This window comes from Heloderma suspectum, chromosome 15 (assembly GCF_057233095.1).
Source record: "Heloderma suspectum isolate Gila_16-S chromosome 15, 16-S_ref, whole genome shotgun sequence".
Lineage (NCBI taxonomy): Eukaryota > Metazoa > Chordata > Lepidosauria > Squamata > Helodermatidae > Heloderma > Heloderma suspectum.
The window spans coordinates 7,469,333-7,489,691 of record NC_139472.1 but is presented as its reverse complement, the minus strand read 5'-3'; the positions used below and the strand labels follow the sequence as shown (position 1 = coordinate 7,489,691).

The following is a 20,359-nucleotide window of genomic DNA, read 5'->3' as shown; positions in this document are numbered from 1 at the left end:
CGTCCCTGCCTTGATCAGACCTAAGACAGTTTCCCAATTTCCCCGCCCACTCTGCATTAATACTTTTTTTTATATATAAAAAGCCTCCACTGCTGCTAATGGAGGCTTTTTAAAGGCCTGATTGCAGCAAGGAGGGTTTTTTTTGGGGGGGGTACTGGTGAGGGAAGGGCTAACTGTCCCCTCCCCAACACTGAGACCCCCCCCTTGAAAAATGCCCCTCCCCTGCTGCAATCTGGCTTTTAAAAAAAAAACTCTTAGGGGCCAACAGATACTTTTTTCCCCAAGTGTAATAGCAGTGTGTGGAGAGGGGACATTTTTTGGAGGGGATGGATGCTGGGGGGAAGAAGGCTAAGTTCCCCCCTCCCCAACACTCTCTCAACCCCCCCTCAAAACATTGCCCCTCCCCCACTGCAGTTAGGCCTTCACAAAGTCTCGAACAAACTTCACTGGGATCAATGGAGGCTTTTTAACCGCCTGATTGGCATGCGGGAGGGCAGCGCAGGGGTGTGCCAGCAGTGGGGCACAGGCCCCTGTTACATTAACATTAATTTTTAAAGCCCCCATGCCTGCCCGCCTTGGGATGTGGCCCCACCCACTGTGGTCATGTGACCATCCCGACACGTCTGCCCAGAATCGGTGCAGCTCTTGGGCCGAAAAACGTTCCCCATTCCCGATCTAGGCAAACCTCCACGTTTGCGGCCCGCCCTTAGGAAGCGGGAAAGACACCGTTTGTTCTTCACAATGGCTACAACCTAAACAAGAAAAAAATCTATGCGGATTCCTAGAAGTATTAAAATCCCGGCTCCTGGCACTCTTGAAATATTTGTGCAGTCCTGGCTGAGAAGCAACAGACTTCTCGTGGCCTCTGGCGAACAGAAACCAATGCGCACTTCGCCCCAGCCGCTGAGTTTGGGGAAAGCGCAGAGTACCTGTTTGATGGCGCCCAGGGTGGCATTGCAGGAAACGGAAAGGGTCAAGTAGATGCCCGTGGGTAAGAGGAAGTCCACCTGAATGCTCTGGTTTGCTTCTTTGGACCAAAATTCGACTGGGCAATAAATACCCGGGGGCATCCTGCTCGCTTCTCAGCTACAACCTGCAAGCAAAGAAAAGCAGACAGGAAACTGACTTTTACTCACCTGGGAGGTCTAGAGAGGTGCGTGAGAGTACATTTGGGGAGCAATCCTATGCATGTTTAGACAGAAAAATCCCTACAACTCCCAGCATTCCCCAGCCAGCCATGACTTGTACGGCTTTTTTCTGTCTAAACATGCATAGGATTGTGCCTTTAGTCTCTTTTCTGTAATCTGAGGAAAGGTAGAAGCTTAGAAAAAATATTAAAACTGAGACGCTTACGAGACCAGACTCTCAGCCTGAGGATTGCAACACACATTTATAAAACCAATGAGCTAAAAACATCACCGGGGTTGTGGCGTTTGTCAGACAACCGCCATGCGTGGGGTAGTGGTTAGAGTACTGGAGAAGGACTGGGGAGACTGGGTTCAAATCCCCACTCAGCCATGAAGCTCACTGGGTGGCTTTGGGCCAGTCACTGACTCTCGGCCTCACCTACCTCAGGGTTGTAGTGAGGATAAAATGGAGAGGAGGAGGTTCATGTACATCGCCTTGGGCTCCTTGGAGGAAAAGGCAGGATATAAATGTAAGAAATGAAATAAAATAAAAATTAATTCTTTCTGGGCCCAGAAGGAGGAGGTGACCATTGGTGATGGCCTAGCAAACGTCCACCTCCCCATGCAACACTCCCCAGAAGAAAAACGCCAACCTCCATTTTGATAACGATGGCAGTGGGATGGAGAGAAGGATTCAACCACCAGCAGCCTGGTCCTGCTTGCAAATTTCCACTGGTTAATTTGAAAAAATAACAGGTGTCAAGTCTCAACCAGGTTGGCCCTCTTCCACCCCTCTTCACCCAAAAGCACTCTGGCATGCCTTAAAGAGAGGCAGGAATTCAACAGATGACAGCAGTTGAACTGCTCCCAACTCCCACTCCCAGGAGATGGGAGGCGAAGCAGGGCCATTCCACCAGCCCTGGCAAAAATTGACTTATTTTTTTTCCTCTTCCCTCCCCATCCTGTTTTCCTTGTGTGCCATGTCTTGTAAGCCTGTAGGCAGGGACTGTCTTGTTTTGGTGACTGTCAGCTGCTCTGGCAGCCTTTTTCGCCCGAGGAACGGCATAAAAATACTTAATAAATAATAATACGTGTCTGGTTTTCTACCCACAATGCACCTGTCAAAGGGCTGGGTGCCAGAAACGTTCGGGAACGGGGGAAAAAGAGCCGTTCGAGGGTGCTGTCCATCAGCCTCTGCAACTTTTATCTTCCAGCAGCACCTCGGAGCGTGCGACATTTCCTCATCCATTACTAAGCAGGGGCAACAATTCCTAGAAAAGTGAGCTAGTGTTGTTTTTCTGGGTTTTATTCTTTTATTCTTTTTTAAAATTATTATCTGTCAATCCTGTGCAGTATCGCTACAGCTCCAGATGCGATCACCGCAAAACCACATGCCTGAGTTCCTAGGAAGGAAAGAAAAGGAAGTGTAGGGAGGCGGGGGTCCGGGGGGGGTACACACGGTGGAGGTCCTCGAGCGAAGAGGCTGCCACACAGCACCCGCCCAGCTGGCCATAGAAAACACACGCAGATGGGTGCTTTTCTCTGGGGGACAAGTTTGGCATGCCATAGCGATTGAGAACTCTTCCTTCCTTGAGCCAGAGCTGCTACACAGGGGGACATCTGATCCCCCCTTTGATTCTAGCTGCATTTGAAATAAAATTCCATTTTTTAATTTTTTTGCTAAGGGAGGAGAAAATAGCAATGCTTTACCAGCTTGCATCACCTGAAATGGTTACAGTTTCTTAAAGCATCTGCCATAGACGTAGCCTAACCACTGACCCATCTAGTCCAGAATCTCTCTCTCTCTCCCTCTCTCTCGTAGGGTAGGATAACCTATATAGGATGTTTAAGGTATTTATTGAATGCTCAATAAAATACAAGGCAGCCTTCCCCAACCTGGTCCCCTCCAGATGTTTTGGACTTCAACCCCCTTCATCCCTAGCCACCACAGCCAATGGCCAGGAATGCTGGGAGTTGTAGTCCAAAGGATCTGACGATCACCAGGTTGGGGAAGGCTGATACAGCATATATAGCAGGGGTGGGGAACCTCTTTCAGCCCGAGAGCCAAATTCAATTGCACAGAATCTCTCGGGGGCCACATTGCCCTTGGTGGGCAGGGCAAAAGGGGCATAGCCAAAAATATAAAACATACCAGCATCTTTTACCTTAAAGCCCTTATTGCAAGTAAGAGGGGCAGGGAAGCAAGGAAACCACTGACATTTACCCACCTGGGAGGTCTAGAGAGGTGTGCGTTTTCTGGGTTGTCAGAAAACACGCCACATGAATGTGGAATTTAAATGACTGCTCCACCTCCTGATGACAGGAACTTTGGCTCACTTTTTCCAACACCAGCCTGACTTCTAGGATTTCAGCAGGTACTTCCGAATATAAGAACAGCAGTGCTGGATCAGACCGGCAGACATCCAGCTACCCAAGGGCCCTATATCCCACAGTGGCCACCAAATGCCTCCGGGAAGCCCACAAGCAGGAAATGAGCCCAACAGCACCCTCCCACTCATGTTCCCCAGCAACTGAGAACCCACGTGGTGCAGTGATTAGCGTGTTGGACTGGGACTCGGGAGATCCAGGCTCTAGTCCTCATGGAGCTCACAAGGTGACTTTGGGCCAGCCACTGACTCTTAGCCTCACCTACCTCACAGGGTAGTTGTGGGGATAAAGCGGAGAGGAGGAGGATCATGTAAGCCACCTTGGGTTCCTTGCAAGAGGAAAAAAGGCGGCATACAAATGGTATAATAAATAAAATAGTCTACCTAGGCATACTGCCTCTGATCCTGGAGGTCAGGAATGCAGAACTTCAGGTCTGGGGGCGGCATCCAGCCCCACCCCCTTTCCACCAACCACCGATTGTTTGGGGCTTTCCTGGCTTTTGAGCAGTTTTCCCCTCAGTTCCTCAGTTCTACTGGCAAGAAGTGCTTTAAGCTACAATAGGCTGGTATCTTGACACTGCCCCCTTTTGCCTTTGGCCACGCTCACCACTGGAATGTGGCCCCCGAGTGCTTCTCTGAAACGGAATGCGGCCCTCAGTCTGAAAGAGGTTCTGCACTCCTGCTGGAGGCAATATATAAGCCACGATGGCCTGTAGCCCTGGACCACCTTATCCTCTATGCCCCCTTTTCAAGCTGTCTTAAATTGCCCCCACAGCCTGAGGAAGCGAATCCCACAACTCAAACGATGTGCCGTGCGTAGAAGTCAGCTATTGCCCACACACTTTAAAACCTCACCTGTACAGGCTTTGAGGCAGGGGTGGGCAACTTCCAGGCTCCCAGATGTTTGGGCACCTACACCTCTCAGCATCCCTTCAGCATTGGCTATGCAGGCTGGCATGATGGGAGAGGTAGGGCAAAACATCTGGAGGGCCACAAGTGGCCCACCCCTGGCTTAAAGGCTAGAAGCTTGATTTTTTTAAGGGTTAGCTCAAGACAAACTTTTTTTGTTCTTAGTTGCCATTGAAACTGATTTATTCTTCTTATTATTATTTATATTTATTTCCCACCTTTTCCACTCTTGCAAGGAACCCAAGGCGGCTTACATTATCCTCCTCTTCTCCGTTTTATCCTCACAACAACCCTGCGAGGTAGGTTAGGCTGAGAGTCAGCAATGCGCTTCCTCAGGAATCAGGATTGGCCTTTCGAAAGGGTGCAAAGACAGATCTTTTCCATTTAGCCTTTTAAATTGTGATGTTCATAATGCTTTTACCGTTTTTAATGTTCTTGGGGTTTCTTTTATTATTGCAGGGTTTGATCATTTTCGATTGCTGCACGCCACCCAGATGGCATTTTAGCAGATAAGGTGGGATAGAAATATTAATAATAAATAAATGAATGCAATTAAAGTCACAATCCTATGCAAGTTTCAACAGAAAAAAGGCCTACAACTCCCAGCATGCTGGGAGTTGTAGGCCTTTTTTCTGTTGAAACATGCATAGGATTGCCCCCTAACTTAGTCTGGATTCAACCCATTGGTTGAGTAACACTATTGCATAATAGCATTTATTTTTAAAGGATCTATCTATCTATCTATCTATCTGTGACATTTATGACCCAGTTTTCATGAGAACAGTTTGCCAGGAAAACACCAAGGAAAAACAGCGTCCCTCTAGGGGTCAGTAATGACTCGGTGCTTGCACAAGAGGAACCTTTCCTTTTCATGAGAAAATATGATCCCAAAGTGGGGTAAACAACTGATAAAATTCAATAAAAGCATACAACCCAACTTCTCGTTTCTTTATAAGAACACCCGAGGAATGCAAATATAAATATAAAATAAGACAAAATTTCAGAAATATTTTTTTTAAAAAAACAGTCCCACTTTGGAGTGTAGCGTTGCAATGGATTTTGGTAATGAAAGAAAAACAAAACACCAGAGGTGTTCCTGTGGACAGTAGCACTTGTGATGAATCCTTCTCCCCAACCTCTAGTGTGGGACTACAACTCCCATCAACCCTGTTGGCTGTCATGAACTGCCCAGGGAGCTTTGGCCATCAGGTGGTATAGAAACGTACTAAATAAATACATAATGTAGTCCAACGCATCTCAAGGGCTGGGAAAAGCTGACACAGAGTTACAAGGAGGACTTTTAACTTCAAATACAAAAGAGGCAACCGCCTTCTGTTCTTTTCCCAGAGTTCACACCCCATCAATAATCCATCCTGGCAACATGGGTCCGTTGGTCCGAGAAGCACACTGACTCTGTTTCCCAGCACTAAAATCACTAACTACAGATGCTGGGAAAGGGGGACACTCAAAATCACTAACTACAGACGCTGGGAAAGGGGGATACTCAAAATCACTAACTACAGATGCTGGGAAAGGGGGATACTCAGCCCGGGAAGCAACACACAGGTACCCTAGACGTTGCGATATGTGGAGCTATAGGCCAATGTGGGTGATGCTGATGCTGTGACTCCGCAAGGCCACCTGGGACACCTTGGAACTCTATATTGTTTTCCTGCATCTCCCCCTCCCCCGCCCTTGTTTAATTCATCTCCAGAGATGGTGCGCACAACCACTCTAGTGCTTGTGCACAGAGCTCGGGGGGGGGGGAATGGGGATCACACCAAATTGCCCATGGACATCTCTCTTGTTGCCTGCCAGGTTCCTTGCCCCTCCTGATTCAATTTTATTTCTTAAGCCTTTGTTAAATTACAAAAATATTTGTTTTAACTGGGAAGCCGTCCCCCTGCAAAGCAAAGTGCTGCCCTCCAGTGCCATCTTTATTTGGCTTTCAAAGAGTCGTTTTGTGTTTTGGTGCTCAGCCCCCGCGCCCCCCCCCCAACCTGTGACTCTTACTTAGCTTCTTGCACAAGTCATTTTTTCTTTTAGCCTCACCAGCTGGCCTACTAGTGTTGTTGTGACTGGCCATGCTCACCATGGTAGCCATTTTGTGAATGGGCAAGCCCCGCCCCTGCCATGGCAGCCATGTTGTGAGAGCCCCCACGACACGCCCTCAAAATTCCACATGTCCGCTGAACCCAAAACAGTGGGGGCTGCTATGCTCCAAGAGCAAAGCCAGCCCTGTCCAGTTCCAAATCGTGAAGACAGGGATATCGCTCCACTAGCTAAAAGAGTAAATCATTATGCTGTCGGATAAAGGGCAGCAAATACAAAAGCTCTGTATTAAGAGCTTAATATTATAATATCACTTGCAAGGCACTCACGATCAGAAGCAAACCTGCAAAAGCCACTTAGAAGGGGTGGGGGTGGGGGACACTCTCTAGAGCACATGGGGAAAAAGCCATGCTGCTTTTGCAATGTACAGCCTTTGCCAGAGATATATTCATTAAGTGGCAGACAACAGGAAGTGGATGTCTTTCTCTAGCAAGTGATAGCAAGGCTTGGAGGAGGGCAAGAAATATGTATACCTGTATACATTGATGCATAATTCAGGGGCAGGGGGAGAGAAAAGAACCCTTTCCATTAACTAAATGCTGCCCGTGTGTTTCTTAAAATTATTACTCTGTAGTAATGAGGACTAGAATCTTAGAAGTGCATGTCCTTTTTACAAATGAAATAAACGCTGAGATTCTCCGAATGCAGAGAAACACTGGATGCAAGACACTGCATGCCTTGAAAAGCTAGAGGAGAAAACAGCAAACAGGTGGCCAGATTGCAAAGCCATGACTCTTCAGCGGTTGGGTGCACTACTCCCCCCAAAAGTCCAGCATGCTCCCCATAGGTAACGGCACCCCTATTCTTTCCCATAAGATGGAGATAATACTCCCCCACTCCCTGCCAAAGTTGTAAAATGGGCACCCCCCGCCCCAAGAGAATCTGGTTGTCTACTTACCCAAAAGATGCCAAGAGGCACCTAAAAAGAAAGTAAGGCGCTAGTCCTCATGGCTCTGAAGAAAGGGCTGCTTTGAGCAGCCCAGGAAAAGCTGCCTTACACAGAGTTAGTCCATTGGCCCATCAAGCTCAGCATTGCCTACACCAACCTGGGCGCCCTCTTGGACTGCAACTCCCATAATTCCCAGCCAGCATGGCGAATGGCTAAGAATGCTGGGAGCTGTCGTCCAAACCACCTGGAGGGCACCAGGTGGGGAGAGCCCTCCCCGTCTGATCCCGTTCCAGGCAGCTGCCTGTGCTCCCCAGGAGCGCTCTGAACACGCTCAGAGGCGCGCTCGGCTCGGGGTGCCTGGCCGTTAGCCATCAGCATGCTCGCGCAGACTCCTGAACACATCCCCCCCCGCACGAAACAGCAGTTCCACAGGCTGAAATGGGGAGGGGGGTCCTCTCCCCGCACCCCCTAAAGAAAAGTTCCAACGGCTGAAATTGGGGGATCCCTCCCCGCACCCCAATAAAAAAGGGGGAGCGTGTGTGCGTGAGGGGGGGGGAGCATCATGTCTCTCTAAGCAGGGATGGCTGGTAATCTAAGCGAGGCGGCGGCGAAGAAACGAGAATCCCGATCAATCCCGGTCCCGGAGGAGATGCAAGCGACCCTCGCCCCTCGCCTCCCCAGTGCCCCGCCACTGACCTGAGGACAGCATCCATGGCTCCCCCGGCCCGGGAAACAGCCCGGCCGCCTCTCCCCGGCGCCCCGCTGCGAGACCCGGCCGGGGCGTGGAGGGGAAGGAGCGCGGAGCCGCCGCCGCCGAGGGCCGGCCTGCGAAGGCGGCGGCACCACCCCGCGGGGGAAGGCGAGCCGGCGGCGGGAGGGAGCGTCTGCAAATTCCCGCGGCGGCGCGGGGCGCTTGCGGAGAAGCCCTCGCAGCCGCCCGCGGGCCCCCGTGCACGCGCCCCCGCGTGTGCGTTTCTAAGGGTTCCGTTTCTGTCCCCCCCCCCATATGTATAGCGTCCTTGCTTATGTGTTGTTTTGGGGGCAGCCTTGTCTCAACTTGGGGCTCTGCAGAGGCGTTGGACTGCAACACCCATCGTCCACAGCCATGCGGGTTCTATGTCCGTGTGTATATAAAGCGTCCTTGCTTATGTGTTGTTTTGGGGGCAGCCTCGTCTCAACTTGGGGCTATGCAGAGGCGTTGGACTGCAACACCCATCGTCCACAGCCATGCGGGTTCTATTTCTGTGTGTATATAAAGCGCCCTTGCTTATGTGTTGTTTTGGGGGCAGCCTTGTCTCAACTTGGGGCTGTGCAGAGGCGTTGGACTGCAACACCCATCGTCCACAGCCATGCGGGTTCTATTTCTGTGGGGGTTTTTTTAAAGTGTTTTGCTTATTTTGTTTTGGGGCAGCCTTGCCCCAATCTGGGCAAGGCCTCCAGGTGTGTATGTCACCTTGGGTTACTTGCAAGAAGGAAAAAGACAGGATATTAGATAGATAGATAGATAGATAGATAGATAGATAGGCTAAATGGTAGGTACAGAAGCAAATTTGGAAGTTGTGACTATAATTCTATATAATTATATCATATAAATGAGAGCCAGCGTGGTGTAGTGGCGAGAGTGTTGGACTGGGAGCTGGGAGATCCGGATTCTAGTCCCCACTCGGCCATGGAAGCTCACTGGGTGACTTTGGGCCAGTCACAGACTCTCAGCCCAACCCACCTCACAGGGTTGTTGTTGTGAGGATAAAATGGAGAGGAGGAGGAGGAGAAGGTAAGCCACCTTGGGTTCCTTGCAAGAGGAAAAAAGGCGGGATATAAATGCAATAAATAAATATAATTTAAGCAGAAATACAATACATCTCACCACAGTGGGGAATATTTTGGCCTGGTGATTTGCATGCCTCCCTGCTCAGTCGCTGTCCAGGTGTGGATGGGTGACGTGAAGGCCCCTGCCTGTTCTGCTTTCGTAGGGTTTTTTCATCTTTAAACCAGACTTGGACCAAGCAGACTTTTGTATGAGGGGCACCTTCCCACAGAGGGCTGTCCTCTCTGAAACAGGACACACGGCCACTCCAGTGTTCAGACGGGAACTCTCCTTCAGATATCCCAGTCCTCGCATTACAACATTTGCGCAACGTGTCCCCTGCGGTTAATGTCAGAAAACACTCTCTGGATCAGTAGGGATGGAACCCGTGGTCCCTGCAGACCAGGCCAGTCCCTACAAATGAGTCCCCAGAGAGCAGAAGGTATTGGGGGCAGCAGCAAACAGACCCAGAGTTAGCACCTGAGCCTGCTGGGGCGGGTGCTGCTTAGCATCCTCCTCCTCTTACTTTCAAAAACATTTATGTGCACATGTATTTATTATTACATTTATATCCCACCTTTTTTCCTCTTGCAGTGTAGACGGTCCTCCTCCTCTCCATTTTATCCTCACAACAACCCTGCGAGGTAGGTTAGCCTGAGAGTCAGCGACTGGCCCAAAGTCACCCAGTGAGCTTCCATGGCTGAGGGGGGACTAGAACCCGGATCTCCCGGCTCCCAGTCCAGCACTCTAACCACTGCACCACACTGGCTCTGCACACCTGATTACAGATGCTCAGTTTATTGTTTTAACTTTTAAACTACATTATACTTTTCTTCAAAGAAATGGTGCTTATTTCAAAGTAAATAAGCATCTGAGCAGCAGAAAAAAGCTTCCGTTTTATTTCTCTAGTCATGATAAAGTCCTCTATAAACAAGCATTTAACTTTTAAGCGGTTGCTTTACAAATTTTTACTGCTGCCACCTCAATCTTTTGAATATATTCTTAATGTTTTTAATGTTTAATATTGTATTGTGTGGATCACAACAAACTGGCAAATTCTTAAAGAGATGGGAGTACCAGACCACCTTACCTGTCTCCTGAGAAACCTGTACGAGGGTCAAGAAGCAACAGTAAGAACCAGACATGGAACAACCGATTGGTTCAAAATTGGGGAAGGAGTACGACAAGGCTGCATATTGTCACCCTGCTTATTTAACTTATATGCAGAGTACATCATGAGAAACGCCGGGTTGGATGAATCACAGGTCGGAATCAAGATTGCCGGGAGAATTATCAACAACCTCAGATACACAGACGATACCACCCTAATGGCAGAAAGCGAAGGGGATCTAAAGAGCCTCTTGTTGAGGGTGAAAGAGGAGAGTGCAAAAGCTGGTTTGAAACTCAACGTTAAAAAAACGAAGATCATGGCATCTGGCCCCATCACTTACGCTTGCTCCTTGGGAGGAAAGCTATGGCACACCTAGACAGCATAGTAAGAAGCAGAGACATCACCTTGCCGACAAAGGTCCGTCTAATCAAAGCTATGGTTTTCCCAGTAGTAATGTATGGCTGTGAGAGCTGGACTATAAGGAAGGCTGAGCGCCGAAGAATTGATGCTTTCGAACTGTGGTGCTGGAGAAGACTCTTACGAGTCCCCTGGACTGCAAGGAGGTCAAATCAGTCCATCCTAAAGGAAATCAACCCTGAGTGCTCATTGGAAGGACAGATAATGAAGCTGAAGCTCCAATATTTTGGCCACCTAATGCGAAGAGAAAACTCTCTGGAAAAGACCGTGATGCTGGGAAAGACTGAAGGCAAAAGGAGAAGGGGACGGCAGAGGATGAGATGGCTAGATAGCATCACGGATGCAATGAATATGAACTTGAGCACGCTCCGGGAGAGAGCGCAGGACAGGAAGGCCTGGCGTGCTGTGGTCCATGGGGTCACGAAGAGTCGGACACGACTGAACGACTGAACAACAACAACAATTGTATTATGTTGATACTGGTTTGTTTTTGGTTATTTTGTTGTTGTTGTTTGGTCTTATGATTGTAAACCAACCTGACGGCATATGCCAGTTGGGTGGTATACAAATCAAATTATTATTATTAACAATAATAATAACTATAACAATAATAGTGCTATGATTTCAGTGAGTTTAAATGCAAAACTAACTGTACATGCTCAGAGGTTTTTTTTATCAGGTTTGGTAAACAGTTATTCGGTTTTTTGCTCTAATATATCAGGAACCTACAACCAGTTATAAAGCAGCAAGGGAGAAATGTTAGTTGCGAGCTTCACAACTAAAGTAATACACAACTAAAGTAAAGCAGAACCTATAAGACCATTAAGTCCAGAGTCCAAAATTGCCTGGCTGCACCACTGCTCCAGATGCTGCATTTTCATATCTTTTGAATAACCTTGAAGGGCCACCCCTGTGTGTAGAATGTGTTGCAGTAGTCTATTATTGCATTTCTCTCAGGACCATCAATATTTTTTTAAAGTACATTAAACTGCTACTGCCTTTTATCTGTATAAGCTACTAATTTAATCCATTATATATTTTTAAAGTTTCTATGCTACTGAGCCCTTAAACATTCCCATAGCAGTGCATTTAGTTCAAATACGATTGCAGTTGATAACCAACATGTCAACAATAGTGGTCTTTTAGAGATATAAGCGGGACCTGCAACCTTAGGTTTTCCAGAACCTACAGTTATCTCCCTCTTGTGCATAGATGGTGTCATTTTGGCTACACAAAACGATTGGCACTCAGAGAATAAGATCACCATTAGAAGATAGGACTGAAGGAAGTGTGAAACAGTGTTGAATAAATGCAGGAGGCTCATGGTTAGCAAGAAAGACCATCTCCAGCACTTTCTGTTTCCGTCTGGCTTACAGTAACATGCCTGAACCACAATAGCCTTTAAAAAAATGAACCAGACTACCTTAGGCTCTTGCCTGCACCAGTCAATCAGCTAAAACTTCAGCTGATTAATCTAGCAGTTAAACCAATAAAACGCACAGCCCTACATTCTTCCAAAACTACAATATTTAACAAGTCCCTGCATACATGTCCATTCAGTGCTGAGCCTCTCTCACCACGGGGGCCAAATTCAATTCCCGAAAAGCTCTCTGGGGCCACATTCCAGTGGCGGGTGGAGCTGAACACAAAAGGGGACAGGGCAAAAAAAGAAAAGACCAGCATATTTTTAATTTAACCTTGGTGCCAGTAACTAGGCCTTAGGAAAGGCATTTCAACTTTTCAGAATGGGGAAGCCATGAAAAAGCCATGAAACCAGCAAACCATTAATAGTTGGGGTGGGGAAGCCAGAATCACCTGGTGACATGGGGAAGGGGGTGTCCATCTGGGGAACCCCCAGCAAGCCAAATGAGGATCCCAGGTAAGCTGGATATGGCCTCAGACCCAAGGACCAATGCCACTGTATTAAGCAGATGCTGAATGGTAAATATTACCATGATATTTATTTTATTCTCCCCCCCCCCATTTATTATATTTCTATACCACCCATAGCCAAAGCTGTCTGGATGGTTCACAAAAATTAAAAACCATTAAAATACGTTACAAAAAGTACAAAAACCATTTACATAAAAACATATAAACAGATAGCACACACACAGACAACATATATCTGAAATGCTTTTTAAACAATCAGCCAAAGACAATCCAGGATCTCATTAAAAACTCATTATACGCTGCCAAAGTTAGCACCTAACTTTAGCAATTAATACAATGCTTCTTCCCAGCATTCAGAACACTTCGCAGCCATTACCTCCTTACTGTTTTATTGTTTCCATTGTGGTTTTATTTTATTTAGAAATATATGTGCCATTCGTATCACTATTTTTCTTATTATATTTATATCCCCCCTTTTTTCCCTCTTGCAAGGAACCCAAGGTGGTTTACATGCTCCTCTCCATTTTATCCTCAGAATAGCCCTGTGAGGTAGGCTAGGCTGAGACGGACCCAAAGTCACCCAGTGAGCTTCATGGCCAAGCGGGGACTAGAACCTGGGTCTCCTGAATCCCCGTCCAACATCCTCACCACTACATCACACTGACCCATTTTTATATTGTTCACTGGATAGTTTTGATATTTCTGAACCACCCAGAGAGCTCCAGCTATTGGGCGGTATAGAAATGGAATGAATGAATAAATAAATATTGTGTCTTTGACCTGCTTCATTTCTCTCCATATTCTGTTTTGTTTGAATTTAGGGTAAAATTCCCTAATTTGAATTTAGGGACAAAAATGCATCTGAGACATATTTTTGTGGAAAAGCCAGGTATCCCTTTAAATGAAGAAATAAAAGAATCAGAATACTTGCGATATAATTTTGATATATATAGCACGACAAACAGAAGTTTCTCTGTGGTTTTTAAAAACTCCAGCCCTCACTATAGATGTGTGGATATTTCTGAAACTCACTGTTTACTGGCAGACAGCTTTCTGTTCTGCTTCTTTGCAGTAATGTTTTGATTCATTATTTTTGCATGTCAGGAGCCACTGTGTATCTTATTATTAAATGGCGGGTTGCCAACTTTTCAGCTGCTCGTGGTAGCTTTGGAGCCTGGACAAGCACTTTGATTAGCCGGTGATGATAGGTTGGATCCAGAACAGGTTATTATTTTCTTGGATCAAGGGGTCACTATTAATCTAACAACAGTAAAAAGGTGAATACAAAAAACCCGAAATATTTAGAAGCTTATATTTCATGAGGGTACCCTATCAGTTATATGGCTACATGTTCCTAGCTAAAGCTACCCATGTTGCCTTCTGTTGACTTTTTCTTAGTATACCTTCTAAAATTATCTCCAACCCTGATAATAAAAACACTTCTAGTTTCTCTCTACTTCTGTTTTCCACCTACCATGGAACCTGTCTGTTTCACCAAAGGACAGAGACAGTTCCGAGTAACAGCTGGATTTTATATTTTCAAAAACAGGATCAATAATTGTTTGTTTATCCCCACAGTCCTAAGGGAAGACCCAGGTATGATCTGAAACCCGGCAAATCACCTGGGAGAAACTAATTTGAATGCCTTCAGCCTCCTCCCATTTTTCATCTTAAGACCCCAACCACAGGTGACTTCAACACTCAGCCCTTTTCCCCCCTCCTCTCTCCTGCTTTTTGTACTGTCTTGCCCAGTGAAGAGACCTGGAGGTCTTGGAAGCTTGCACATTGTTGGTGACCTTTGTCAGCCTAACAAGGAAGGTATAACCCGAATATGGAGTTTGGAACAAAACAACCCAACACTATATATTTTAATTTAAGAGAGGCATTTCAACCTTTAAGAATGGGGAAAACAATGGAAAAATACCAAATGATTGGTGGTGGCCGGATTTGGTCCCCAGTCTAAGGTTCTGTGCTCCTGACCTGCACATTAGCAGTTTGCAGGGTGGGGGGAGTCAGTACTTCCCACCCCACATTTTTACGGTGTAATGACACACTGGCTAATTACCACAGGATGGCCAAAGTAAGATCTGGGCCCTTTTCTATAACCAAATAATAAACAAGCTGTCATAAATGGCAGTCTAATCTTACAGGAACACTCACATGGGCCCAAACTTGCAAAGGCTGTAGTCACTTTTAAAACAACGGCCAAGAAACTCAAGGGAAATGTGAAGCCCATATCAAGGTCACTGCAGCACTTCAAACGATACAAGACATTTAAGCAAGGACATCTTTCTGTTTAAACAAAGACCAAAGGTTTTTTTGTGCTTTCAGGCAATTGGATTTGGAGGTATAGGGCATTAGCTGTGGCCCTACAGAGATTTAGCACCGCTGTTTTAGGGTGTGTGTGTTTTTAATGTGAGTGTTGTGATCCTGACTTTTTACGGTCGTCTTATCATCTTGGATTGTTATCCAAAATGATAAAATGATTTTTATTTGGGTTATTTTATCGTTTTGGGTTGTTAGCCACCCTCTGTTCCAGATTTGGCAGAAGGGCAGGATACAAAAATACTGAATTAATAATCCTTCAAACACTTATACTCTCAGCTGGCCCCAAAACGTTCTGTACCTTAAACACCAGGATCTAAACAAGGGGCAGACAACTTTGGGAGCATTCCGGGGGCCACTTCCCCTCCTGCTGCCGCCACCATGCCACTGAATTTTGCCGATGGGGTGGCAGCCAAAAAACAGGGAGAAAACTGGTGCTTCGCCACCAAATTTTGAGGGCAAATTGCTCCAGAGGTTGGAAGTGACAAATGCAGCTTGTGGCAGTTTGTCATTGATATTCAGTGGCAAACCGCCAATGCCTTTCTGGGCTTTTTGCCACTGCTGCTGCAATTGCAGCAACACAGGGGCTCTGGGGGCTGCATGAGAGACCACACGTGGCCTGCAGGTCATGTGTTGCCCACGCCTGATCTAAACGGACGAAGACAAGCCGCAAATTGTGTGCGTGTGTGTGTATTAAACTGATCCGTTGTATTTGGGATTAATGCTGGTGCAAACCACTTTGGGATCCCATAGGCAGGGTTGGGGAACACCGCCGCCACTGCTGTGCCATACATTTTGCTTTAAACTGAAAATAAATCTCTCTTTTTCCATTGCAACCAAGAAGTCGACATTTCCCACCTACAACACTTTCCAGGACCTCACCTTTGGAAAACCTCGGATCAGTTTGAGGTTTTTAAAACTATTTGAGCCAGGCATGCCCAATGCAACTTTTGCCTTTGAACAACATTCAGCCGCTTCCCCCTTCTCTGCCACCTTATCCCAAATCGTCACCAGCGCGAGCAGCTGGTGACAATGACAATGAGGAAGTAGATTTTTTCGTTGCCCTCGGAGGGCAACAAAGATGACCAGGGGACTGGAAACAAAGCCCTATGAGGAGAGACTGAAAGAACTGGGCATGTTTAGCCTTGAGAAGAGAAGACTGAGGGGAGATAGGATAGCGCTCTTCAAGTCCTTGAAAGCTTGTCACAGAGAGAAAGGCCAGGATCTCTTCTCTATCATCCCAGAGTGCAGGACACGGAATAATGGGCTCAAGTGACAGGAAGCCAGATTCCGGCTGAACATCAGGAAAAACATCCTGACTGTTAGAGCAATACGACAATGGAACCAATTGCCTAGGGAGGCGGTGGGCTCTCCCACACTGGAGGCGTTCACGGCGAGGCTGGACAGCCATCTGTCAGGGATGCTTTGACTTGGATTCCTGCACTGAGCAGGGGTTGGGCTCGATGGTCTTATAGGCCCCTTTCAACCTTACTATTTTAGGATTCTAGGATTCTGTTACTTACCAAGGGAGTGTGCCCACTGAGGGTGTCTTCCCCAAGGGCCCGCAAAAATCTGGAGACGGCCCTGATGGATGACTTCAGCTGGATCCTGTATTTATGTAGTTATTGTCATATTTCTCATTGTTTTAATGTAGTTGCTTATTATTATTGTTTTTATCAAGTTTTATTAGTGATTGTAAGCTGCCTTGAGTGCCATTTTTGGTAGAAAGGCAGGGTACAAACAAATCAAGAAATTACCCTCACAGAGACTGGATAGATGAATGCATTTCTCATCCCCACGGCTAGAAAACCCAAAATGAAATTATGCCAAAGAGGAGCCGTGGTGGAATAAATGAGTCCAAAACAATGCCAAAGAGCTCCGTTTCTACAAACCGCACACGTTCAGGGATTTCGTATATTTGACATCTTTTGCAAGAAGCTGCTGGATTCCGCTGCTCTCAGGGTGCAGCTGGACGAACGGCTCTGGCTGGCTCTGGTGAGGGAAGAGTGCGGATCAGAATGCAACCATCACAGCCAATTAGGCAACGTCCAAAAATGAACCTCCATTTTCGGAGCCGTTTCAAATCCCTAATGGGCATGAGCGACAATGTAAATGTGCTGAAAGCCCACCTCTGAATTGCAGCTGCAAGACAAACAGGAAACCTGACGCAGTCTTTGGAGACGGCGGCGTCTGAGACAGCTGGGCAGCTGTTTTTCTGCACCAGCTGCGTCGTTTGGGGTCTGCCGAAAAAACAACAACTGCAGAACCATTCAGGTGCACAGAGATGCTTGTGAGAGGGGGAAGGTTGCAGGGCAGGACTGGATCCAGGGGCGGCATCAAGGGTAGGCATGGTTGGGCACCTGCCAAGGGCCCACACCCCAGCAGGGGCCCACTGGCAAGAGCCCCCTGGAGTCGCTCCTCCTCTTCCCCGTTGCAACCTGCTTGTTCCCCTGCCTCTCGCTCTGGCCTGAGGCCTCCTTGCTCCCTGGCCGTCTGCCTGTCCAGCAAGCGAGTGGGAGCAAGGAGGAGGAAGAGGAGGAGGAGCAATCAAAGCTGGTGTCAAAGGCCGTGAGAAGGGAGACCCATGGAGGGAGGGGGCCCACGGAGGGTGTCTTGGCCAAGGGCCCTGCAAAACCTGGAGCCAGCACTGACTGGATCTTCCTGCTTCTTACATTTTACACCCCACTCCTAAGGCTTTTGCCGCAAACCAGCTGAGACAATAAAATCTATAACATCCATTCAAACAGTAAACAAAGCACAACGCAGTGTACCCCAGGCACACACACAGCAGCCCACCAAACCAGGGGTTAAAGTCAGATCTGGGTCCAAAGCTTGTTATACGTGGCTACTCACCAGATCAAGGGGAACAAAGAGATGAAGGCTCAGGACGTTGAAAAAAATAAGTATTTATTTGTATTTATTTTAGTTATTACTACATTTATATCCTGCCTTTTTTCCTCTCGCAAGGAAGTCAGCCAGCTTGCACGGTCCTCCCCCTCCTCTCCGTTTTATCCTCACAACAACCCTGTGAGATGGGTTAGGCTGAAAGTCAGTGGCTGGCCCAAAGACACCCAGTGAGCTTCATGGCCCAGTAGGGACTTGAACCCGGATCGCCCGAGTCCCAGTCTAACCATTATATCACACTAGCTCTCCACATACATATGGTTTTATTCCAAGAAGTAGCCCTGTGCGTTTCAGCCATGAGTATGGGCTTCTTCAGGGGTTAGTTTCTTTTAATAAATGCCTGCAGAAATCTCTGAAAAAGACTAATCACTGTGACTAACCCCCGAAGAAGACGCGTAGGACTGAAATGGGTAGGGCTGCTTCTTGGAATAAAGCCACATATATTTTTTCAGCATCCTGAGATGTCATCTCTTTATTCCATTGGATCATTGTGGATGTTCTCCAGCTTTGTTTTACCCTACTTACCTGTGATGAGTTAAGAATTGGCTCCGAGTCTATGCCCCAACCACTGATGCCGAAGAAGCTGAGGCTGATCGGTTCTATGAAGACCTACAACACCTTCTAGAACTAACACCAAAAAAAGATGTCCTCTTCATCATAGGGGATTGGAATGCCAAAGTAGGAAGTCAAGAAATCACCGGGATAACAGGCAGGCATGGCCTTGGTGTACCAAATGAAGCAGGACAAAAGCTAATAGAGTTTCGCCAAGAGAACATGCTGATCATAGCAAACACTCTTTTCCAACAGCACGAGAGACGACTCTACACATGGACATCACCAGATGGTCAATATCGAAATCAGATTGATTATGTCCTTTGCAGCCAAAGATGGAGAAGCTCTATACAGTCAGTCAAAACAAGACCTGGAGCTGACTGTGGCTCAGATCATGAGCTTCTTGTTGCAAAATTTCGGCTGAAATTGAAGAACGTAGGGAAAGCCACTAAACCATGCAGGTATGACCTAAATCATATCCCTTATGAATATACAGTGGAGGTGAGGAATAGATTTAAGGGATTAGACCTGATAGACAGAGTGCCTGAGGAACTATGGACGGAGGTCCGTAACATTGTTCAGGAGGCAGCAACGAAATCCATCCCAAAGAAAAAGAAATGCAAGAAAGCAAAGTGGCTGTCTGATGAGGCTTTACAAGTAGCTGAGGAAAGAAGGGAAGCGAAAAGCAAAGGAGAAAGGGGAAGATATATCCAACTGAATGCAGAGTTCCAGAGAATAGCAAGAAGAGACAAGAAGGCCTTCTTAAATGAACAATGCAAAGAAATCGAGGAAAACAACAGAATGGGAAAGTCTAGAGATCTCTTCAAGAAAATTGGAGATCTCAAGGGAACGTTTTGTGCAAAGACGGGCATGATCAAGGACAAAGAAGGCAGGGACCTAACAGAAGCAGATGAGATTAAGAAGAGGTGGCAAGAATACACAGAAGAACTATACAGGGAAGATGTGAATGTCCCTGATAGCCACGATAGTGCGGTCACTGAACTTGAGCCGGACATCCTCGAGAGTGAAGTCAAGTGGGCCTTAGGAAGCATTACTAACAAGAAAGCTAGCGGAGATGACAGTATTCCAGCTGAGCTATTTAAAATCCTAAAAGATGATGCTGTTAAAGTGCAGCATTCAATATGCCAACAAATTTGGAACACTCAACAATGGCCGCAAGACTGGAAAAGGTCAGTTTACATTCCAATTCCAAAGAAGGGCAACGCCAAAGAGTGCTCAAACTACCACACTATTGTGCTCATTTCACATGCCAGCAAGGTTATGCTCAAAATCCTACAAGCTAGGTTTCAGCAGTATGCGGACCGAGAACTACCGGAAGTACAAGCTGGGTTTCAAAGAGGCAGAGGAACTAGAGATCAAATCACCAACATTCGCTGGATCATGGAGAAAGCAAGAGAATTCCAGAAAAACATCTATTTCTGCTTCATTGACTACGCTAAAGCCTTTGATTGTGTGGATCACAACAAACTGTGGCAAATTCTTAAAGAGATGGGAGTACGAGACCACCTTACCTGTCTCCAGAGAAACCTGTACGAGGGTCAAGAAGCAACAGTAAAAACCAGACATGGAACAACCGAGTGGTTCAAAATTGGGGAAGGAGTACGACAAGGCTGCATATTGTCACCCTGCTTATTTAACTTATATGCAGAGTACATCATGAGAAACGCCGGGTTGGATGAATCACAGGTTGGAATTAAGATTGCTGGGAGAATTATCAACAACCTCAGATATGCAGATGATATCACCCTAATGGCAGAAAGCGAAGAGGATCTAAAGAGCCTCTTGTTGAGGGTGAAAGAGGAGAGTGCAAAAGCTGGTTTGAAACTCAACGTTAAAAAAACGAAGATCATGGCATCTGGCCCCATCACTTCCTGGCATATAGAAGGGGAAGAAATGGAAGCAGTG

The 20,359-nt window shown here is 46.9% G+C and overlaps 1 protein-coding gene across 4 annotated transcripts in view; it reads right to left on the bottom strand.

Annotated features, from left to right (window-relative positions):
• Nucleotides 1–8,273, bottom strand: part of PIK3CD (phosphatidylinositol-4,5-bisphosphate 3-kinase catalytic subunit delta) — a 44,405-nt gene extending 36,132 nt beyond the window's left edge. Inside the window, exons 1-3 of one of the 4 annotated variants that reach the window (XM_084821773.1) lie at nucleotides 8,121–8,259; nucleotides 1,571–1,631; nucleotides 930–1,093 (exon numbers count right to left, since the gene is read on the bottom strand). In XM_084821773.1, coding sequence (XP_084677899.1) covers nucleotides 930–1,070 — 141 coding nt within the window. In that variant the 5' untranslated portion in view covers nucleotides 1,071–1,093; nucleotides 1,571–1,631; nucleotides 8,121–8,259. Of the gene's footprint in view, nucleotides 1–929; nucleotides 1,094–1,570; nucleotides 1,632–1,780; nucleotides 1,843–3,355; nucleotides 3,384–8,120 lie in introns of those variants that run through there. The other 3 variants (XM_084821775.1, XM_084821774.1, XM_084821776.1) reach the window with 3 other exon arrangements.
• Nucleotides 8,274–20,359: the final 12,086 nt, after the last annotated feature.